The 22,424-nt window shown below is 43.4% G+C and overlaps 1 protein-coding gene across 3 annotated transcripts in view; it reads right to left on the bottom strand.

Moving 5' to 3' along the window:
* The window catches only part of LOC147692533 (delta(3,5)-Delta(2,4)-dienoyl-CoA isomerase, mitochondrial-like), a 253,270-nt gene that overhangs the window by 56,793 nt on the left and 174,053 nt on the right, over positions 1–22,424 (bottom strand). For all 3 annotated transcript variants that reach the window (XM_086938749.1, XM_086938750.1, XM_086938751.1), the window contains exon 3: positions 6,664–6,752. In XM_086938749.1, the coding sequence (XP_086794875.1) occupies positions 6,664–6,752 (89 nt within the window). The remainder of the gene's footprint in view (positions 1–6,663; positions 6,753–22,424) is intronic.

Here is a 22,424-nt window from a genome sequence, read left to right as displayed (position 1 = left end):
CATGACCTCCATGTCCGCTTGGACCGGATAGTGGACTCCCAGTCCCTTCTCCCGCTCCTGACTAGATCGGAATGCCTAGGCAGAACACACTCAGATCACAATCCCTTATGGTTCCAACTGAGCTGGGAGGCGGACCGGCCCCTGGTGCCCACGTGGCGGCTGCAGCCAGCCGCGCTGGAGGACGCTGAGTTTAGATCCTCGCTGGGCACGGCAATTCTAGCGTACTTTGAGGAGAACGCGGAGATGGCAAGCGACCCCATGGTGGAATGGGATGCACATAAAGCGACTATCCGCGGACACTGCATAGGTGCCACTTGGAACATCCGCGCCACGGTGTCCGCTTCCCTGACCCGAATAGAGACTGAGCTCCTGCGCTACGAGAGGGAGGGGGAGGGGACTGGTAGGCACTCGGCCAGGCTTGGGGACCTCCGTGGGGAGCACGCAGTACTTATCGAAAGGCTGCAATGCCACAATTACGCCGCGCACAAGGCTAAGACACATGCTAAGGCAGATAGAGCCGGCCGTCTACTGGCCTGGCTGGTGCAAAGGACGGAACGAAGTACCCCGATCGGTGCCATTCGCACAGGGGAAGGGTCAGTGGTATATACGCAGCGAGAGATATACAAGGCGCTGACTGACCACTACCGTGAACTTTATAGGGCACGAGGCACTGGTCATGAGCATATATACTGGCAGAGTTCCTGGAGTCGATTGCGCTGCCCACAGTCACTGAGAGCCAAAAAGCAGTACTCAATGCCTCGCTTACGCTAGAGGAAGTGGGAGAGGCGATCCAGGCGCTAGCGACTGGAAAAACCCCAGGGCCCGACGGCCTGCCAGCCGAATACTATGAAGCGAACAGGGAAATCCTGGCGCCCCAGCTCCTTCAAGTGTACATGGCAGCGATTGATGCGGGTCAGTTCCCACCATCTCTGCGGGAAGCATTTCTAGTGTCCCTGCCTAAACCCGACAGAGACCCTATGGCCTTGGGCTCCTATCGCCCACTGGCGATGCTTAACACCGACTACAAGATATTCGCCAAAATCCTTGCAGAGCGCTTAGCGCCGGCGGTCTCGCACTTAGTCCACCCAGTTCAGAATGGGTTCGTCCCGGCGCGATCCACGTCCCTGAACCTCAGGAGATATTTAAGGGTAGCGGCGGAAGCGACGAAGGTCTGGCCTAGAGCGGGATGTCTAGTATTGGACCTGGAAAAGGCCTTTGACTGCCTTGAGTGGGGCTACCTGTTGTCAGTACTAGATAAGTACGAGCTGGAAGCAGACTTTCTGCTGATGGTGGACCTATTGTACCAGAACCCTGTGGTTCGAATTCGACTGGGACCATACATTTCGGAGGCAGTAGCGGTGGGCAGGGGCACCCTACAGGGGTGCCCCTTGTCCCCGCTGCTCTTCGTGCTAGCCATGGAACCCCTGGCTGCAGCCATGAGTCAAACCCTAGAAGATGGTATCCCCCTGGGTGACGGCGTTCACCAGGTGTCGTTATACGCTGATGACCTCTTGGTATTCGTACGGGACGTGAGCCGCATGCCGGAGCTGCTGGCCCCCCTGTTGTCCCGTTTCGCTAGACTATCGGGGCACCGAGTAGACGCCGGCAAGTCCTGCCTTTACGCATTCAGCAGCAAGGTAACTGATCCGGAATACCACCTCCATGGCACGCGAGTGCAGTGGAGAGCAAACACGTTTAAGTATCTGGGGATTCAGATCTATCGTCAGCCGGCAGACGTCTTTGACGGAAATTTGGGAAGAGTAGTAACGGCGCTCAAGACTCAGATCGGCTTTTGGTCCACGCTCCCCCTGACGCCCATAGGCAGAGTGGACCTTGCCAAAATGGTCATGCTCCCTCGCCTTATATACCATTTCGCAAATCTGCCCTTGTATATACCTGCTTCCTTCTTTTCCACACTTAATAAGATCCTGCGGGACTTCATTTGGGGCGCGTCCCGGCACCGGCTGGCGCTCTGAAAACTGTTCTTACCAACAGACCGAAGTGGATTAGCTTCTCCCTGCTTTGAGCATTACTACCTGGCGGCGCAGCTCCAATGGATAGCCCGCTGGTTAGCGGACAGGGGGAGAGAGGACATTGCCACGAGTGAGCCGCCCTACACCCTGGAGCGGATCACCGCGCTATTCCATCCACTAGCGGCTCCAGCACGCCCCACCCCATTATTGTTGGCGGTGGCATTCAAATGCTTCCGCAGGGCACTGCTACTCACGAGAACGGTGCTCCCCTACGCACCTGCGGTGCCGTTAGAAGGTTCGCCGGGTGTTGTGGGGGTCCTTACGCGCCACATGCTGGAGCAATGGCAGGAGGCGGACATCCAGACACTAGGTGACTCGAGATGGAGCACTGATACCCTACGAGACACTGGTCGATGACGATGGGCTTCCCCCCGGGGGGTTCCTGATGCACCACTCCCTCACGGCTCACATGGCGGCTCGGTGGGACGATATTGCAAAGGAGCCTACGCAGCACTTGACCGTGCAATATTTGCATGCCAATGGGTAGGGGCAGGCATCTAATTAAGTGGTTTGCTGCATCCTTGAGGGCGCACACAGAGCTGGACCTGGTCCCACTCCGTGGCAACTGGGAGCGGGATCTAGGGCGAGCGCTAGCTGATAAAGAGTGGGAGAAGACCCTCAAAAGCCCAGTGCGTATCCCCAGAAATATGCGCTTCCGCCAAATCCAAGTCTACATAGTTCACAGGGCCTATCTCACTCCCGACCTAATAAATAAATACTTTCACAGAGCCGACGCATTCTGCCCTAGATGTGGCGAGGTGAATGCAGACCTTCTCCACCTTCTGTGGCACTGTCCAGGGCTATTTTTAAACAGACAATGGGAACCCGAATTTTGGCCGAGGACCATGGGTTACAATTCCTATTTCAGAGAACAAAGGTCCTGAGCAATTTGGAAAAATGAGAAAAAAATGAAATATTCCCCACAATGGGATACTATATATATCCAATGTCCAGCCAGACATGGAGTTTTATTCAAACAATAGAGTAAATGAGATCAAATAATGTTTTAGACAACAAAACTCAGTAGGGCACAAGCCTGTACCCTGATACAGAAGGGGAAGCGTGGGGAACTAGGAAAACAATACAAACAATAAAACATTAATTACAGGCAAAGATTTTGAGCTGAGGTAACTTGCATACAGAGGTAGGTAACAGCAAGTTTAACCAAAATAGCAACCACAAGCATTAGACACAATGGATAGCTGTGGCACTATTTAGAAATCGAAACGTCGAACGTTTCGACAGGAGCCAAATATGCTCTTGTCGAGTGGGAGCAGACTTCTGTTTTCCTGTCCGCTCCACACTTCTACGAGCAGTGTAACAGATATTAAAATCCTGGCTCCCACACTATGCTGGGAGCTGGATGGAGCTGCAGGGACTCCCCCCCCGCAGGCAAACAACTTGTGGTTTATGGGTGCCCCATCTGACCCTGCAAGATGAGGTTTCCAGGGCCAAAGAAGTCTTGGGGAGGGGAGGGGGTGCCTAGGGCCCTCGTTCCCTATTTTTAGTGGTTGGCTCCATGAGAAGCGGTCCCTCAGGGCCTTTTAAGGTTAGAGGGGACATGTGTCCTCCTCCCTTATTATTAGTGGTTGGCCCCTGGGAAAGGGCTCCCTGGGAAAGGGCTCCCTGGGGCCCATTTGGGTTCAGGGATGGTACCACACGTCCCCTACACTAAAAATAATTGTTTTTGTTACTGGGTCCTGGGGACCGGAGGACTCTGAAGGCTCCGGGAGGGGGACCACCTCACCTCCCATATAATTAGTGTATTTAGTGGTTGGACCCGGCGATTGGGTCCCTAGGGCACAATTGGGCTCGGTTGGGGGCAGTACAACCCCCCTTTCCCAATATAAACATTTTATTACCATAGGGCCAATGGGCTTGGAAACCCCCCTCCCCTGGCAGGGAGCTGGCCAATCCCACGCCGCACAACTGAAGACCATGCATGGCTGGGGTTGGCTGACTGCGGAGGGTCGTTACAGGGTCTGATTGCAGGCCAGGAGCTGTGGGCAATCATAAGCAGGACATGGCCAAAGGGCGCGAGTGTAGTGGGCTTACTTTCCTGCGAAGGGTTGGCTCCAGGCTCTGAAGCCAACCCCACTATTGCGCACAGAGGAAAGCTGTGCATTGGGGGCGTGGGGGAGGATTGGCTTTACATATAGTGATATAATATAACTTAACATTAAAACAAAATATATACATTTACAGAAAAAAAAACAATGGTTAAAGTGACATAGTAATTGTAATTATATTTAAAATTATATTTTAAAAGAAACTCATTGAAAAAACAAGGTTTAAGTGACGGTTTACTTCGGTGTGATATTAAGATCTGATTTAGTTTTTCAAAAACCATATAAATTGACTGACATTTTTGAAAAAACATTACTGTGAGCTACTTCCTACTTACTTTCATATCTCGAATGACAGACTCGCTTATAGAATAATGTTTACAAAAATCGCTTGGATGATGTAAACTGTGATGTCATCAGTGAGGTTATAGAACATCTTATGAGTGATGTAATATGTCAGGTCATAAGCAGTGCATGGCAGGAGTGCAAGTTCACTTCCTCAACCAGGCCTGACCTTAGAAATCTAAAGAGAGGGACAAAATTAAGAAGCATTACAATGCAATAGGACTCACTTTTTTTTTTGTAGAGTTAGAGCTATTGCCGTTGTAAATGACAATGGGCCATATGTAGGAAGCCAAACTGCGAACGCAAATGCTGAAATTCGCAATTTGGGCAGTGTGCTATGTTGCACACAAAAATCCACACGCAAAATAAGGAATCGCGAATTTTGCGATTCCTTATTTTGCAAAATGCATTTATGGAATCCCAAATTGCGATTCCTTTAATGCAATGTAGGAAGCACCCAAGTTGTGCTATTTTGGTTTAAGGAATCGCAAATTACCACCAAGTTCAGGTTGGTGGTAATTTGCGATTTCTTAGAAAAATTCACTTTTTTGAATTTTTTAAAGTGCCATGTGGCACATACATGCCCTTAGCGCATGTATGTGTGCCAAATGTGCGCACATGTTTATTTCAGGGGTGCAAAAGGGTGTCCTATTGACACCCTTGCAACCTTGAAATTGCATTCTCAATTTGCGATTCTCGAACTGAGAATCGCCAATTGAGAAGGTCATCCCATTCATTCCTACGGGCCTTCTAGCCTATAGGAATGAATAGAAAGGTATTCCTTATTGCGAATCTCAATTTGAAATTCGCAAATAAGGAATATGTGGGATTCGCAAATTATTTTGCTAATCCTACTTACATTAGGTTTTACGATTCTCTAATTGCGATTCCCTAAAAATCGCAATTTGAGAATCGCAAAACACGTTTTACCTACATATGGTCCAATGTCTTTTACCTATGTGTTTTGGTTTGGAGTGGAGTGGATGATGTACAGAAACACAGCTGCAGCACTGCCTAGAGGACTTAGACTGAGGAATTACTACTGGAACCAGAGAAGCAGCTGGTGATGTCCTGTTTTCTTTTTAGTTCAAAACGTCACGTTGGCCCTGAATTTTCACCTAACTATAACATTCACGTGTTTCATATCAGTGAAAAAAAAAAAATATATATATATATATATAATAAAATATAATATAAGCAACATGTAAACACCAACAAGCCGCAAACAGTGATCAGTTGGCATATAGGTATACAAATAACATATAGGGCAAGAAAAGAGACAGAGTGCTGCAAGGTACTAGGGGTAATTACGTACAGTTACCAAAGAATTACGCAACATTCCGCAAAATTACATGAGGAGCGTAACCCAGCACTTAGTGCTATTTTCTTAACTCAAAATGCACCCTTGTGTCTAAAACGGACCCAAGGATGCATTTTGTGCTAAGAAAATATTGCTAGTTACAACAGAACACAAACAGCAGCAGCCGGTCGCTAAATTCATTGTTTCTGTGCTCCGGCTGTAGTATTTTTGTGCCAAATTACTCGTAATTACACAGACTGTAATTCACAGTAATTTGACATCCAGCGATTAACATATTGCCGAAGTGACTCCCACGTTATTCCAATTTTGCCCAGCCTACAAGGAACACAAAGTAGAAACTAGAGGTTGCTAAGCAAAGGCAACTTTTTGGCAGGTTACCATTTTGCTATATCCTCTGCAATCACAGCAACATAACACATCTTACAGAGTTGTGCGCTCCGTGACATAATGTAAAACACTTACAGGCAGCAAAATCCACACCCACGTTATACACTGTAAAGACAGACGCCATAATACACGCCCATTAAAAGTCAAACATATACATACCAGTGCACACAGATTTACTACTAATAGACACACATACGCACAGTCCAATGCAGATCTACAAACGCAGGCACACAGCACAATAACAAATCATACCCGTACAGTAACACGCATGGTTGAAACACAATAATACAATTCTCAAATCAGACAGACGCAAATAAGATAGCTGACCTACAAGCTCGAAGAATGTGTAACATTAGGGGCACAGGTTTGAGCCTAACAGGATTGACTTGTCGATGAATCCTTTGAAAACATCTAGCACCAATAAGCTCGGGTAAAAACTTGTTATGCATAGAGTTCTGAAATAGCTAATATGCAGCAAGCAGCACTTCCTTAAAAATGCCATTCTGGTTACCTGCGGTGAAGACTTTGCCAGCGCCGGATAGCACTACTGCGTGGCAGTCAGAATCTTGGGCAATCTTGTTGAAGCATTCCACCATCTCCCTAGGGTTTTGGAAGTACAAAGGAAGAGGAAAGGAATAGGAGTTAAAGGGACTGACAGTTTATAACAACAACTGAAAGTAGCCCTAGCAAAGTCAACAGGTCTAGGTTTTATGTACAAATGAATGCAGCATAAACACATTCAAGTCAGCAAGAGAGGGCTACAGTTGTAAAGCAGCCCCTTATGCAGGTCAAAGCAATCACTCGATTGGAGGATCAAGGGTACACCCAAACAGCCACTATTGTAGGTAACAGATAACTGTTAACTGAGCTGAGCAAGGAAATGATTGGCAAAGCCCCCACCCAATGGCTGCATGGGTAAGTACATGAAGGCCAGGGGTGTTTCTATACACCTGGCCTTCATGGACTTATCCAGTGCCTTCGATACTGTGTGCAGGGAGAAATTGTGGTTGTTAATGGAGGCTATGGGGTTTGAGGAACCCTTAGTCAACCTGCTGCGCAGATTACATGCTGCTACTTCAGTGGCCATTAGATATGGCCCTGGGTGTGAAAAAACAAGGCCTATCCCATCAACCGAAGGTGTCCGTCTGGGCTGTATTTTGGCTCCATTTTTGTTTTTAGTTTATACAAATGGATTAGAAAAAATTGTATTGGAAAAATGTTCAGACTTCCCTAAAATAAACGGCAAACAAATACCCTTATTGTCTTACGCTGACGATACAGTGTTAAAGACCTTAACCGCAAACAGTATGCAAACATGTTTGAATGCTTTTAATGAACGTATGCTGGGTTTAGACCTTAAGGTCAATTTTACAAAATCTTTCACAATGGTCTGCGGTCTAAGCGGAACAGAAACTCATAGGTTTGTTGTAGATAATTTGATCATTGAAAAGGTCCCAAATTTTACCTACTTGGGAAATCTTTTTAACAAAACTCTGAGCTGGGACCCATTAATAACGACACAAGTACAAAATAAGACAAGATCAATAGAGGCCCTCTTTCGTTTTGCAAGTAAATTAGGACAAAAACCTATTGCTGAATTGATGATATTGTATAAATCTAAATGTTTGCCGGTCGCGACCTATGGTGCGGGGGTATGGGGATACCATAAGTGCGCCCAACTACAAGTTATGGAGAACAAGTTTTTAAAACGTCTTTTATCAGCTACGATTAGTTCTCCAAACGTTTTTTGTCATAATGAGTTGGTTTTACAATTTGTGAGCGATATTATCCATGTGTCCCCATTGCTCCTATGGGGAAAAATCTGGTCCTCAGAGGATTTGCAGCTTTCTAAAGAAATCCTAAAAGATTGTGTAAATTTGGATCATGCCATGCAGATCCCATGGTTGTGCTATGTGAAGGAAACTTTTTATAAAATTGGTCTTGGAAACTTTTATGATAACCCAGATTCTATGAAATTAGATACAAAGATGGTAATTAAGAATGCTTACCGTAATAATTTGGGTTTGTCAAAAAATGATGAACTACCATTACACCGGGCAGGTAAACTACAGCACCGATTTTATCTATCGTTTACTATACATACACAATGGCGTTTTTATCTGACAAGATTTCGATTAAATACACTGCACTTTCTAGTTGCCTTCCCGAAGCAAGGAGGTTGGTGTGAGAGGCTACCTCCATGCCCATGTGATAATGAAGCCCAACAATGCACTTTGCACTTTGTACTCTTTTGCACTCTCTATAAGACTCCAAGAGACCGATTTATTAAACCCATTCTAAGGGAAATTAGACCTTGTAATTTTAAAGAAGGTTTTGAGCATTTAAGATCATTACACACTGCTGCTATATGTATTGCTATGCTTAGCTTCATTAGACTGCCACTTTTAATTAGAAATCGTTATTGATAATATGATTCTTGTTTTGACATCTTGTGTTCTAAATTGAAAGAAATTGAAAATCATGAAATTTATAATTTATATGAATATATTTTTTGTTCACTAGTTCTTCACTTTGCAGCTATCTCACAATAACCAAGTGGGTTGGCGTGAGAGGTCAACACACTGATATATACGATGCTGTAGTTTGACAATCTATAGTACATTTTATTTAGGTCTCTTTAGTTGGCAGAATATACAAATATGTAACTAAAAGTTTGTAAAATTAGGTTGGATAGTGTGAGAGGCTAACCAACTTATATATGTGATATTGTAACCTAAAAATGCAGAGTGCATTTTATACATGTTGGATTGTGTTTTTTAGATGTTTTTATTGAACTCTGTGTTTTTATAGAATATAATGTTTACTGATAATGTGCTTATGCCCTTCTGTATGCTGTGCGTCTGAACCTTTTTGATATGAAATACCATTTGTCAATTTGTATGTTCCAAATGTATACTTTTATGATTCTTCTCGAATCGAATAACGTTTTATGATGATGATGATGATGGCTGCAGAAAGTTGGTTGACAATAGCTAATGGTTTAAAGAGGCACACCTAAAGGTCACTTTATGAATATTGTTAGAAAAGGGACACTTGACAACTGCACTGTCAAATCCCAGACCTAAATAGAACAAGCAGTGTGTCAGATAACATCTCTAGAGTTGGAAAAGATGTGTGTATTATAAAAAAAAAAACTGCTGAGTTTGACCATTTATAAGCAAGAATAACAGAGTCTAAATTAGGAGGACTTGACCAAAATCAAATTTCAGTATAATATTACGGACATGGTCTGAATACAATGAAACCCATCAGTAGAAAGGGAGGCTCAACATACATGTGCAATCAACAAAACTGATTAATGAAGGAGACTACAGTTAGTGTAAGTTTTTTGCTTGCAGCAATACTGTTTACATATGCAGGTTTAAGGTGGCGAGTTCCATGGGGGCTGAGAATGCCATTTGGTTTCCTTTCATGCACTATCAACACTGGGGGATGTGAAGTAGAGGGATGCCTCCCGGCCTAATCCCTACATTACTTAGTGCACAACAACTGAAAATATATATAGCAGACATACACACTACCTTTTTAGGTCGACCCTGGGCCGCGCATGTGCTGGCAGGCTGTATTCAGGTAGAGACTTAATGCTTTGCCCACTCTCCGCCCATATTTTCATTGGCTTGTGTCATTGTCCACTGTAAACTGTGGCTGTTCATTGGTCAAGAGGCTTAGTAGTCTATCCTTAGTAGCGCCTTGTCTCATTTTGTAACCTCCCATGGTGAACCCTGTTACATGTGTTGTTGCTTAGTAGGTTTTAATTACAGCCCCCAAGCACTATTTTCTCAAATAGGTGCAGCCAGGCCACGCTCTCTCCTCTCCTAACGCTTGTTTTTTAATTTTATAGCACAAACGCATTTGCAATGCAATAGGTCTCGCATTTGAGAGAGTTTAAGTTACTGATGAAAATGCCTTTTATTTATCAGTTTTAAAAACAACACATAAAATAAAAGGCATTGTCATTTACAATACCATTAGCTCAAACTCTCATAAATGCAAGACCTACTGCATTGCAAATGCTTGTTGATACTGGAAGCGAGTACACAGAGATGCTAGAACGGGAACAGTAAACACTAGCAGTGGGGCAGTATGCAAACACAGGGACAAGGAAAACAATCACAGGAAAGCCCCACTAAGACAGAGGGGAAAACACCAAGACAAAGAATAAGATTAAGCTACAACAGCGACTCCTACACTAGAACAAGGATCACTCCAACATTAGAACACAACAGGGAAATGCTAACACTTTTCCGCAACATGCAAACACCAGGACAGAACTAACACTAAGAAAGGACTCTACAGTCACATTGTAACTGGGAACATACTAACAATTAAACAGGGAAGACACGTAAATTGGAAAACACACTAAAGAATATACACAATGGGACAGAAACACACATACTTTGGGACAAGACACACACTAACACTGGGCCAGGAAATGCTTACTGTGGCAGAGGCACCCCCACTACTACTTGGAAGTAATAATCACAATTACAACAGAATAGAGAACACACTGAAACAGGTAAAGAAAAAGTGCTTATCGTGGGGTAAGAAACACACAAACATTAAGAGGAAACTACCCACTGTGGGACTGGGAGAAAATACCTGTGAAGGAAATCCCACCAGAGAATACACTGGCACTGGAGCAGGGAACAGACTTTGACTGCAAAAGGGAACAAAACAAGCATTGGCAAAGCCAATAGGATGGTGCCTATTCGAGAACTATTGGGTTTGCAATGTGAACTGCTATGCAACCTGGCTTTAAGTGAAGAATAAAATCACTATGATGCACCCAGCACTGACCACATCATATCGCCTTTAAAAAAAATATTTGTTAACCTTGTGCAATATGTAAAAATAAAAAGCTGGAAGGGGGAAGTAACACAGGGGAGGGAGGAGGAAAGGATACTAGATGGGGGCAAGGAAATTGGAAGGGGGAAGGAAGAAATAATACCTGAATCATTGTGCGAGCACCAGAAGAGCACTAATTAGGTTCAATCAATGTGTGCTTGGTCTGTGCTCCACAGAAAGGAGTGGAATTAACACTTGGCCTGCGCTGGCCAATTAGGAGGCTGCAAAGAAAAGTGATACTGAAGCAAACAAATGATAAGCAATGGGTGGGCTCCAAGTCCTTTATTATAAACATTCGTGTCACACAAGTGAGAATCCATGCAACGCTTTTGTAGGCTCGCCCTAAAAATTGAATTTTGCCAGAGCAGGTGTGAGAAAAGCAAAACTTAGGGGAAGGGATGAGGGAGCAACAGAGAGTGAATTGGGGGTGGGGTGATGTTTGGGAGGAAGCAGCATATGAGGGAGTGAGATAAAAAAAGCAAGTGCACTCATGGAGAGCTGAAAGAAAGGAAAATAAGTTCCCTGAATGTAAGCAGTTAAAGAATACAAGTCATCCAAAGAAAATGATGGTCAAGAGGTGATGCATGAAGGGATGGACAAGCATAAGAAGAGGATGGCAAGCCATCGAATAAGTAGCAAGCAAAGGAGGGTAGCAATAAAGTTAACCAACGGTAAGCAATGGGTGGGCTCTAAGCCCACTTTATGTTTTTGGTATGGTCCACAAGAGGTCTTTTACAAACAGGCAGCTAAAAGCTGTCTGGTAGGTGAGATCTAAAAAGCACACATACATTCAGGAAGAGGGTATGCAGAATTCTGTGTCTTAAGAGCATAGAAACGTGTTTGAAAAAAGCCTGTGAGGGTAACAGAAGATTGGGGTTATAATATAATGATTTCCACTGGTACAAATGATAGTGCAAATACTGATTTGTGCTATTATGCAGATTATGAATAAGCAATTGAGAAATAAAATGTAATTCTCTTTTAGAGAAGGTTTTTGCACCATTGCAAAAATAGGAAAAATGTGTTGCGGTAGCACTGCTAAACATATTTGCATACTTTTGAGTTAGGCTTACTGGAGGTAAGAGGAGGTCTTGTTGGCCCCTAAGAACCGTCAGCAGCCAAGGGAACTTCGTCCCATAACCAGCAGCACCCCAGGAGGCACGTTTTCACAGTGGTGGAGAAAAGGGATAGGGCCTCCAGTGAGTTGCTAGCTTATTTTTTATTGTTTTCTATTTTTTGTGGCCCCCTTCCCTCGTCTGTTTGGACCCCGGGGTATGCCCCTTTTTAAAAATCCTTATTTTAATAAAAAATTAAAAAGGGGGGAGTGGCCTGGACTCCTGGGGCCTGGACTCTTTTTTTGAATTTATTTTTTCTAAATAAAGAGAGGGGGACTGCGGGCCCCCCTTTCATGGACCAATTTCAGCCCCAGGGACCCCACCCCATGAGGCACAGCCTTTGTAAAAAAAAAATGATTTCTATAAAGGGAGGGGGGCGGAGCGACCACGCTCCACGGCCATTTTCAGCCCGGGGACACCATCCCCCCAGGGCCGGGCCTTTATATATTTTTTCAAAAATGGGAGGCAGGGGAGGCGGCCCCCCCCCCTTCAGGCTAACTTGGGCAGTGAGGCCAGGCCTTTATGTATTTTTAAAGAATGAAGAGGAGAGTCTGTATGGCCCCTTTTCCCTGGCTGATTTGGGCCCTGGAGCCAGGCCTTCATATATTAAAAAATGAGGAGGTGGTTCACGCGACCCTCGTCTCCGGGACCCTATCCGCGGGGCCTGGCCTTCATATTTATTTATTTTTAAAAGGGGTGGGGGCCGCACGGCCCCCCTCCTTGGCCGATTTGGGCTCCGGGGACTCCATCCACCAGGGCCAGGCCTTCATATTTGTTTTTTTTAAAAATGGGGAGTGGGAGCCGTCTTTCCCCCCTCCCCAAGCTGATATCAGCCCGGGGACCCCGGCACTTTGTTGGTGGTCCCTGCAGGCTCCCTGCCTCTTGCTAACATGCAGCTCCCTGGATCTCAAAGCAGTGTCTGTTTCCCTTCTCGCTTGACAGCGGGCATGGAAACAGACATGCTCTGCTTTCAGCAAGCAAGAGCATTTGCAGCTCTTGCTTGCTGAAAGCAGAGTGGTTGCTATGGCTTGACGGGAGCGGTGCTCCAGCCAAGCCATAGCAAACTGCAATGTCCTGGATGGTGGGCACCCTGGGACATGGTTGGAGCGCGCCCGGTGGGGCGTGGCGGTCCCTAGGGCCATCTAGGGTTCTACAAGGGGGGCCGACCCCCTCCAATGTAATTAAGCCCCAGGGAGGTGTGGTACCCGGGGCTGCGAGGCAGGGTGGCCCGTAAGTAATTATAGAGATATTCCCCTGGGAGGTGGCAGCCCACAGGGCTGCGGGGGAGGTCATAAGGGCCTCCCTTGCATTCATTTATTGAAATAGCACTGGGGAGGTGGCATTTCCCAGGGCGCAGGGGGTGTCGCATTGGCACCCCCGCCTTACTATAAAAACTTTCCCCGGGGGCCTATATTAAACGAAGTGCGGGAGCTCATGCATTGGTTTTTTCCCCTGCAGGAGTTGTGGATCCAGCAAGACTCCTGATGAACTTTATTTATAAAAAAATAATTTTTTTGACCCCACCAAGAGGCCTAGGGAGTCAGGGTGTTTCTACTCTGCCTCTGTTTCCTTTCACGTTTTTTCTTGTGACCCATTTTAACTGAGTCACGAGGTGGCTGCCAACACTTCTTAGTTTGAAGTGTTGGCAGCCAATATGATATCAGGCACAAGGTCTGGAGGGGTCGCAGATCCTTCGCGGCCGTAGTCTTAGATCTTAAAAATCTTTAACTACTGAAGAGATTTACACCATTTAACAAAATGGGCTCTTTCTGACAAATTTGGTGTAATTCCCTAGAGCAGTTCGGGCTGTAGCTGTGTTTAAAGTTTCCCATGTAAATTAACATGGAGAAAAAGCGTTTTGGGGCCCCCCTTTTTTCTTGGCCCCCACTTGACAGATCACCACAGAATTTCCGAAACAGCATCTGAAGTTACTGGCAAATGAGTTTTGAAAATTTCACGAAGATTTGTCAGATGACAACAAAGTTATTGGCAAATTAAAAAACACGCTTCCTATGGAAACTAAGTCCAAACTAAACCTACCTACAGGCTACCGACAGAGATATATATATATTATACACACACACACACACACACTGGGGGACCGTTTTGCAGTGGTGGGGTCCGTATTTGTTACTGGAGGCAGGTTTTGTTGCATTGCCCCATAACAAAAGCAGCAAGCAAGCATTTCCAGCCTCCCTCGGCCAGGCAGTGCTTCCCCAGGAGCTGGCTCCAGAAAACTGCCGCGTCTGCTTTGGGTTCCCAGTACGACATAGACACACACATTTTCCTTTAAGGAAATAAATGATAGGTTAAAAAAAAAGTTTTATACAATTTTTTTAAGACTAGGCAGTGGTCCACAAACCACTGACTCCTCTTAATGTTTTGTCACCAAGACAGTGGTCCCTTGAGAATACCTTTCTATTTGCGAATGGGTGACCATCTCCTTTTAGGTGTTGATAAAATAATGTTCTGCGACCGGATTTCGGTCACAAAACATTAATGCCATTCAGCTATTTAGAATGGATGCCCTACACACACGCTTTCCAAATAGCGATTTGGTATGTACTTCCAAACCCAAACTGCAATTTAGTAACATGTTATCAAATCACAATTTGGATTTTGTATATATATATATATATAAGGTAATTTTGCAGTAAAGCCTTGGATTTTTCAAATCAGAGTCTTTGTGACCGCGAAAGCCATTTTAACACCTGGTAGGCTGTGTTGTAATGGAATGCGTTGTACAGGTAGTTTTAAAAAATGTGTTGTAATGGCATACGTTGTAATGGAATGTGTTGTAAAATTATGTGTTGTAACGTCATACATCCAACCAAACACCATTATAGGTACATCAGAGAAATTCAAAAGGCATACACAGATCAAGAACTACTTAGGAACACTCTAAAGCTATAGCTTTCAGTAATTTCTAGGCAGTCTCAATCTCCACCGCCCACTGACTGGACAAAGGACCAACAGTCATTAGGGTGACCAACCGTCCGTAAAGTTCACGGACCGTCCGTCATTTTAGTATGTTGTCCACAAATTACGGACGCCTTAGAGACATCATACTAAAATCGAAATGGGAAATCTCAGAAAGGAATGCTGTTTCCCATTTCACTCGGGCCTCTTGCTCTTATCTTTTAAACCGAAGAGGCTCCCTGCAGCCGCCCCTCCCGGACCTCCCTCGTGCAGACTGTGGAGCGGGCCATTGTCAGTCTGAGACTGCAGCTGATTGTCATTCTATAAGTGCTAATGGGCCCAATTGTAGTGACAGCATGTGGGGTGCCTTCTCCTGCATGAGACTAGGGCAAAGCATTCTGCTTTTGTCTTGACGCCATGCTGGAGAAAATACAAATAAAAAACCTAACACCGTTTTCACTGTACATTTAAAAGACAGATTTAAACATGCAAATAAAAAATACAATTTATTAAGGTTTATTGTTACTAGCACAAATCTTGATTGCAGAAAGGGCCCGATGTCGCTTTGCAAAGTTGCGCGCATACTGAAAAACTGTACAGTGCACGATTGGATCAACATTATATAAACTTATTTTGACTTGTCTTTATTTTGGTTGTCTATTTACTTACTTATATATTATTGTGCCACCTTCTCTGATATGTCTGTAAAACCTATGTTTCGTCCCAAATTTTTGTCCTGAATTTTGACCTTCTGTCCTGAATTTCTGTCCTGAATTTTGACCCTTTGTCCTGAATTTTTACACTGACCGTCCTGAATTTGCACCCTGCCAGTTGGTAACCCTAACAGTCATACTGGTGTCGTAGCAGTGTGATACACCCACACTAAGCCACCCACTACACACAACAAGGCCATCACTCAAAAGGCTGCTTGTCAACACGCCCAATGTTTCCACATCACTGTTTGCCCACCATATCAGCAGCATTCAATCTCTCCTGAATTAACCTTTTCAAGGAAGTGGAGTCATGGTGTGGCAACCTAAATGCTGCCAGTAAAAGGTTTCAGTTTGTTCTAAAGTTTCCTTGTGATGCATATGTAAGTACCTGGATGCCAGGCTGTAATGCGATAGGTGCGTCTATGGTACAAGCTAAAGGGGAGTATTCCAACGTCTCCAAAAAGGTGGATTGCACATTAACCATAAGAGTTATTACTATGTGTACTGTGTCTCGCCCTGTGATCAATCAATAGCTATACACATAACTCTTGGGCACATCCAGAGAGGTCACCTTAACATAAAATATCCATTCGCCAGAATGCCACATGCAGACACTCCACAGGGTACGTTAAACAACCCTTACCTAGCCAACATGCTGAAACCCAGATGAAAGCAATCTCTGCTGGCCTTGCTCCAAATAGTATGTGTTAATATCACGTAACGTGGCCGTGTCTCTCAGTAACCATGGGGCTGCACATTAACCAATCTGAGTTTATTCAATTATCCTAGTTTGCAATCTTCTGCACCTTGTTCATGTGTGAGATCAAATTTTACATGATTACTTGATGGTCTCCAGATTTTGTATATCTGTGATAGTTATGTTTTAGGTTTTGGAGCCCCACATTGGCCACGAGATTGGGTGGGGCGAGTTTGAGAGGTCTCAACAATCACCGCTGTCAATCCAACTAATTAGCATGGTACGATAGTGAGGAGGTGTGGTGGGGAAAGAGCAGTGAAGGGTTTTTACTTGTAAATAAATAGACTGCTCAATTGAACAAAGTGCTATAAAAACTAAGTCATTTAGGGCCCGATGTAGGTGTCCATTTACCGACCGGTAACGGCCGATTTCGGCCGTTACCGACCGGTAAATGGACATTCCTGATGTAGGTGAGCCATTTTACCGATTCGGTAAATTTACCGAATCTGTAAATTTACTGAATCGGTAAAATCCCGAATCGGTATTTTTACCGATTCGGTAATTTCCTAATGTAGGTGGGACTCTTCTGAGTCCCACAGGCCAGTCAGATTCGGTATTTTACCATCCAATCCTATTGGATGGTAAAATACCGAATACAGGTGTGCATGCACATGTGTGCATGCACACCAGTGCCATGTGACACACAGACATGCCCTTAGGGCATGTCTGTGTGCCACATGGCACACGTGCCTGAATTCAGGGTGCTAGAGGGTGTCAAAGTGACACCCCCTGCACCCTTGCAAAATTCGGTATTTACCGATTTGGTAAATACCGAATCGGTAATGCCCATTGATTCCTATGGGCTTCAATGCCCATAGGAATAAATTGGCATTACCGATTCGGTATTTACCGAATCGGTAAATACCGATTCCTTCCGATTCGGTAATTTTTCAAATCAAATTACCTACATCTGCCCTTCTCTTTTTTACCACTTCTAAAATACCGATTCGGTATGAATCGGTATTTATGAAGTGGTAAAAAAGATTTACCTACATCGGGCCCTAGGAATTCAAGGCGCCAAGGAAACAGGTCAGAAGCTTGAATGTCAGCTGAAATATAGTTTCTGTAACATAAAGGTCATGTGCGGAATTGTTAGAAAAATTGCCTGGCGGGCTAATGCACTTATTTATGTGCATGTGTTTGAATGTGTGTGAATAACCTCAAGGTTATTTGGTGTTATGTTGGTTATTTTATAAAGAGCAAACACAAGGAGATGATGGACAAAGCTCTGAAACTTTTCAGACACTCTCCCCAGTAACAGATCTGGGTTGATTCCATCATCGTTCTTTAGCTCACTTGGCTACCCCAGTTCAGAACCAGCCATATGCAAATCAGTCTTGACCCTGTTACTCATGGGAACAGTCCAGCCCGAACTGCCAAGCCAGGTCTTCCCTAGACCGGAAACAAACATCCTAGGACTGATTTCGGCGAAACACCCCATATCAGCCAGGCTAGCTTGAATACAGTGGCAAAGTGAGCAAGGAACCCACGTCTGGGCATAGCTTGCCAACTTAGGGCGAACAAAGCAAACACAAGGAGATGATGGACACTCACTCCCAGTCACAAGTTCATAAAGTGCAGCAGTTTGCTTTAAAGAAAACATTTGTATATTAGCAAGAACATCTCAAACTTGAGGTGCTGCATATACAAAAGCATTTGTTGTATAGTGTTGGGTTGAAAGCGAATTACAGAAAAAACCACAGAACTTTAGTAGTAGGTGAGGAATAGAAGCAACAGTAGTACTAAAAACAATGCACCTTAAAGTTCTACACTAAACAATTTTCCAATACATGGATTTACAATTTGAGGTATAGGGAGGACATAGTGATTTTACAATTTGGTAAGCTTTTGTCATGGACCAGAACTGCAATTAGAACCAAGGTCGCTAAATCCAAAAGTTAGAGTACATTTTATCATGTTAATATTAAACAATGTCTGGCAAATTCAGATGTTTGAGCAGGGGTACCCCTTTGCAATCAGCATTTCACTTTCTACTCAACTCTCCACCAACATAAAATAAATTCCAACATTTGACAGAATGGATTTTAAATATAATTTTTTTTTTTAATTTGTACACATATCAAAAATGTCTAAGCCTATCAATACATACATTTTTTTAAACGAACAAGCGGAGAGCATGTGGCCTAAAGGCTAGAGCGATTGAACTAGAAGGTGGAGGAACTGGGTCCGAGTCTCCGAAGGGTCGCTCAACATCCTGGGATTCTAGGAAAAAAATCACTAATTCTCCCTGTTCCTAACTAAATGAATGTGTCCGTCTGTAATGCACCTAGTGCCCATGTAAAGCGCTCTGATACCTTCAGGACTAGTTTGCGCTATATAAAAAAAAGTGAAAACCTCTATTCTAAGGGCTAAAAATGCAAGGAGAATATTTTTACGTGAAAGGTTTCTCTGTAGTATGTAATTTCAGAGTCATCAGGGTCCAAGTGTCAATGCTGTGGTTTGTAGGACGAGAGGTTGCTATGACTAAATACTTCAGATATATATATATATATACACACATATATATAACAACAAAACGGCGTTCCAAAGCGTGCACTGAGGTCCAATAACAACAGCACACGGGTAAAGTCCAAGTAAGTCGGGTTTATTCACGCCATAAGCATACGTTGGGCTTATGGCGTGAATAAACCAGACTTACTTGGACTTTACCCATGTGCTGTTGTTATTGGACCTCAGTGCACGCTTTGGAACACCGTTCTGTTGTTATATTGAAGTACCGGCTGCTCCGCCGGTTGCGAGCCACCCCAGCGAAAGGCGAAGGATTACCGGCAGGAGTGCTTTTATTGGATACATACATATATATATATCTTTCCAAAGTGAGAAACAAGACACGTGAGAATCTCTCAAAGACTGAACGTGCAGCCATCAAAACACTGATGAGCAATGATAAAGTTACTATAAAACCAGCGGACAAGGGGGGCAACATTGTGTTAATGAGGACATCAGATTACATATGTGAGGCGATGAGACACCTGAATCAAGAAAATAACTACCAAAAATTGGAAACCAACCCATATGTGAATATGAAGAGAGAACTACAAGAGTACATAGAAATTTGGTATACAAAAGACTTGATAGATGAGGAAGAAAGAAAATATCTAACCGTTGACCATCCAATAACACCTTGTATATATTTTCTCCCAAAAATTCACAAGACTTTGAATCACCCTCCAGGAAGACCAATTGTCTCCTCGTGTGGATCATTGTATGAAAACATCTCCAACTATGTTGACAAGTTTCTAGTCTTCCCTCGTATATCAAAGACACCGGTGACTTTTTGAGAATACTAATGAATGTGAATTGGAATTCGGAATATCTGTTAGTTACCATTGATGTGGTCTCACTTTACACTTCAATCCGTCATGAGATCGGAATGCAAGCATGTGAGTATTATCTGAAACAGAGTAACATCATATATCTGGACCACTCGAAAATGCTAATCGAGATGATTGATCTATGCTTGAAGAATAATGTATTTCTTTTTGACAAACAATTATTCAAACAAATCTGTGGCACCGCCATGGGCATTTCTCTATCTCCCAACTATGCTAACATCACAATGGGGTGGTGGGAGAAGGCCATAGCGTGGAATGAGGAAAACCAACAAGATCTGGAACGGATAATATTATGGGTTCGTTACATCGACGACCTGTTTATTATTTGGCATGGCACAGATGGTCAATTTCAAACTTACTTTAACAAACTGAATGAAAATGAGGTGGGCCTACAGTTCACATGCAATACAAGCACACAGGAAATAGACTTTTTGGACACTAAAATATATGTGTCTAATGACAAGCTTGAATCAACTCTATTTCGCAAAAAAACAGCGACGAATAGTGTGCTCCATGGAACGAGTTTTCATCCCACACCCCTTCTACGTAGTATACCATATGGAGAATTCACACGCCTCAAGAGAAATTGTTCAGTACCAGAGGATGCAGAGAAAGTAATCCAAGAGAGTAAATGCAGATTCCGAGCAAGAGGCTATGAAGAAAGAGTGCTAACAAAATGCAAGAAAAAAATCGATTTGAAAACACGGACTCAAACTTTAATGGAACAGCCTAAAAAAACGGAAACCCACACACCTCCGAGGTTCATAACGACTTTCAGTAAAGAAAGTGGAAACATTGCCCGCATAATGAAAAAATATTGGCATCTATTGTCAGGGGATCCTGACATTGGAACAACTCTTGGTCAAGCACCATTAACAACATACAAAAAGAACACATCACTCAAAGATTTGTTGGTCAAAAGCTATTTTCAAGATAAACCAAAACAAAATTGGCTGCAACTACCACGGAAAGGGTTTCAACCTTGTAACTCGTGTAAAGCTTGTAAAATCGGAAAAAGCATGAAAGTGATTGAGGAACCGGATGGGAAATCTATGAGAATCGAACAACAAATCTCATGTACCTCAAAAAACGTTGTATACGTCATAGAGTGCAAATGTGGAATGAGGTATGTGGGGTGCACAACTTGCATGTTGGAAAAACGAATTTTGGAACACATCCGTGCAGTAAAAAACTCCAATATGCAATATGCCACCGCAAAACATATGAGCGTATGCCAAAATGGAGATTGGAGACAAATGCATTTCTATGGGGTAAAAGTATTGGACAAAATGGAGAGAGGTGGAGATGTGGTTCGAAGACTGCGACAAATGGAGTCACGCATGATAATCAGACTCAGAACAAAACACCCGAAAGGGATGAACTTTGGAGAGGATCTGCATATCCCTCTGGAATAAAAATGTTCTCTAAATGACATTGGGTACTATACCCTTAATTTGAAAACATTTCAAGGCATAAGAGACAATAAAGAAAGGATTGGGTACTAAACCCAGAATGGACTTACAATATACTAAATAGCCACAGTGAACTACTAGTCACCTAAGTGCAGTAACTTAAAAGCATGCAAAGTCTTTCTTTTAAATATTTTTGTTTTTCACTGAAAATGATGTAACTACATATCCCATAATGCCTCCTAAATGGCAATCTATGGGTCCACGCCATCCACAGAAGGAAAATACGGACCACCAAATCAGCAAGAAGTTCTTGTTTATTTATATTCACAAAGCCAGTTCAGCGACGCGTTTCGAGCACGAGTGCCCTTGTTCACGCTGCAGTGAAAAAATAAAGCAATCACAAGCCTTTTTTAAATGCAATACAAAATGTATGTTACCACCCCCTGGTGGTAATCTCCCGTGTCACGTGGGTGATGACAGTGAGAACAGACTATTGCTGCAGCGGAGATATGTTTAAACAGCACATTATTATACAACAGTCACAGGTTAAATCCAAAATTTGTGAGAAAGAGGTGTAAGAGTGTGCAAATGGATAACTGGTTAAATCCATAATACTTCTTAAAATATCACAGTTTCTAATAACATGAAGTGGTAAAGGTTAACTAGACTCATCACTACAATAACATCACAAATAATGGACAACAAAATGTATGTTTCTTTGTGTTTCTAATACAGTAATTAAAACCTGAGATATTAAGAGACATGTAAACCACTGACTGCGATGTGCAAAATTTAGCAATGTTTCAATAGCAGCAAAAGACAATAGTAAAGTGCATGAGTGAAAGAAGTGCAAAAGAGGTGATTGCGACGAAAAAAAAGTCATAGTGCAATATTAGCCGCATTGTAACCAGACTTGAAATGCCGTATATAAATAAACACCAAAATTCAGAGCCCTGAATAAAAATGGTCAATAAATACAATAAATCATGGCAATCAAAGTCATAAATGGTAAAAGTTGGTATCAAAAATGCAGTATCAAAAGATGTTAAAAACGGGTATATATATAAAAAAAACTCACATTATCCCATATATTTACAAGAGAAGTAGACAAGTCACATAAACAACACTAAATTC

The sequence above is a fragment of the Lissotriton vulgaris genome, chromosome 9 (assembly GCF_964263255.1).
Source record: "Lissotriton vulgaris chromosome 9, aLisVul1.2, whole genome shotgun sequence".
NCBI lineage: Eukaryota > Metazoa > Chordata > Amphibia > Caudata > Salamandridae > Lissotriton > Lissotriton vulgaris.
This window is presented reverse-complemented; position numbering and strand designations above follow the sequence as displayed.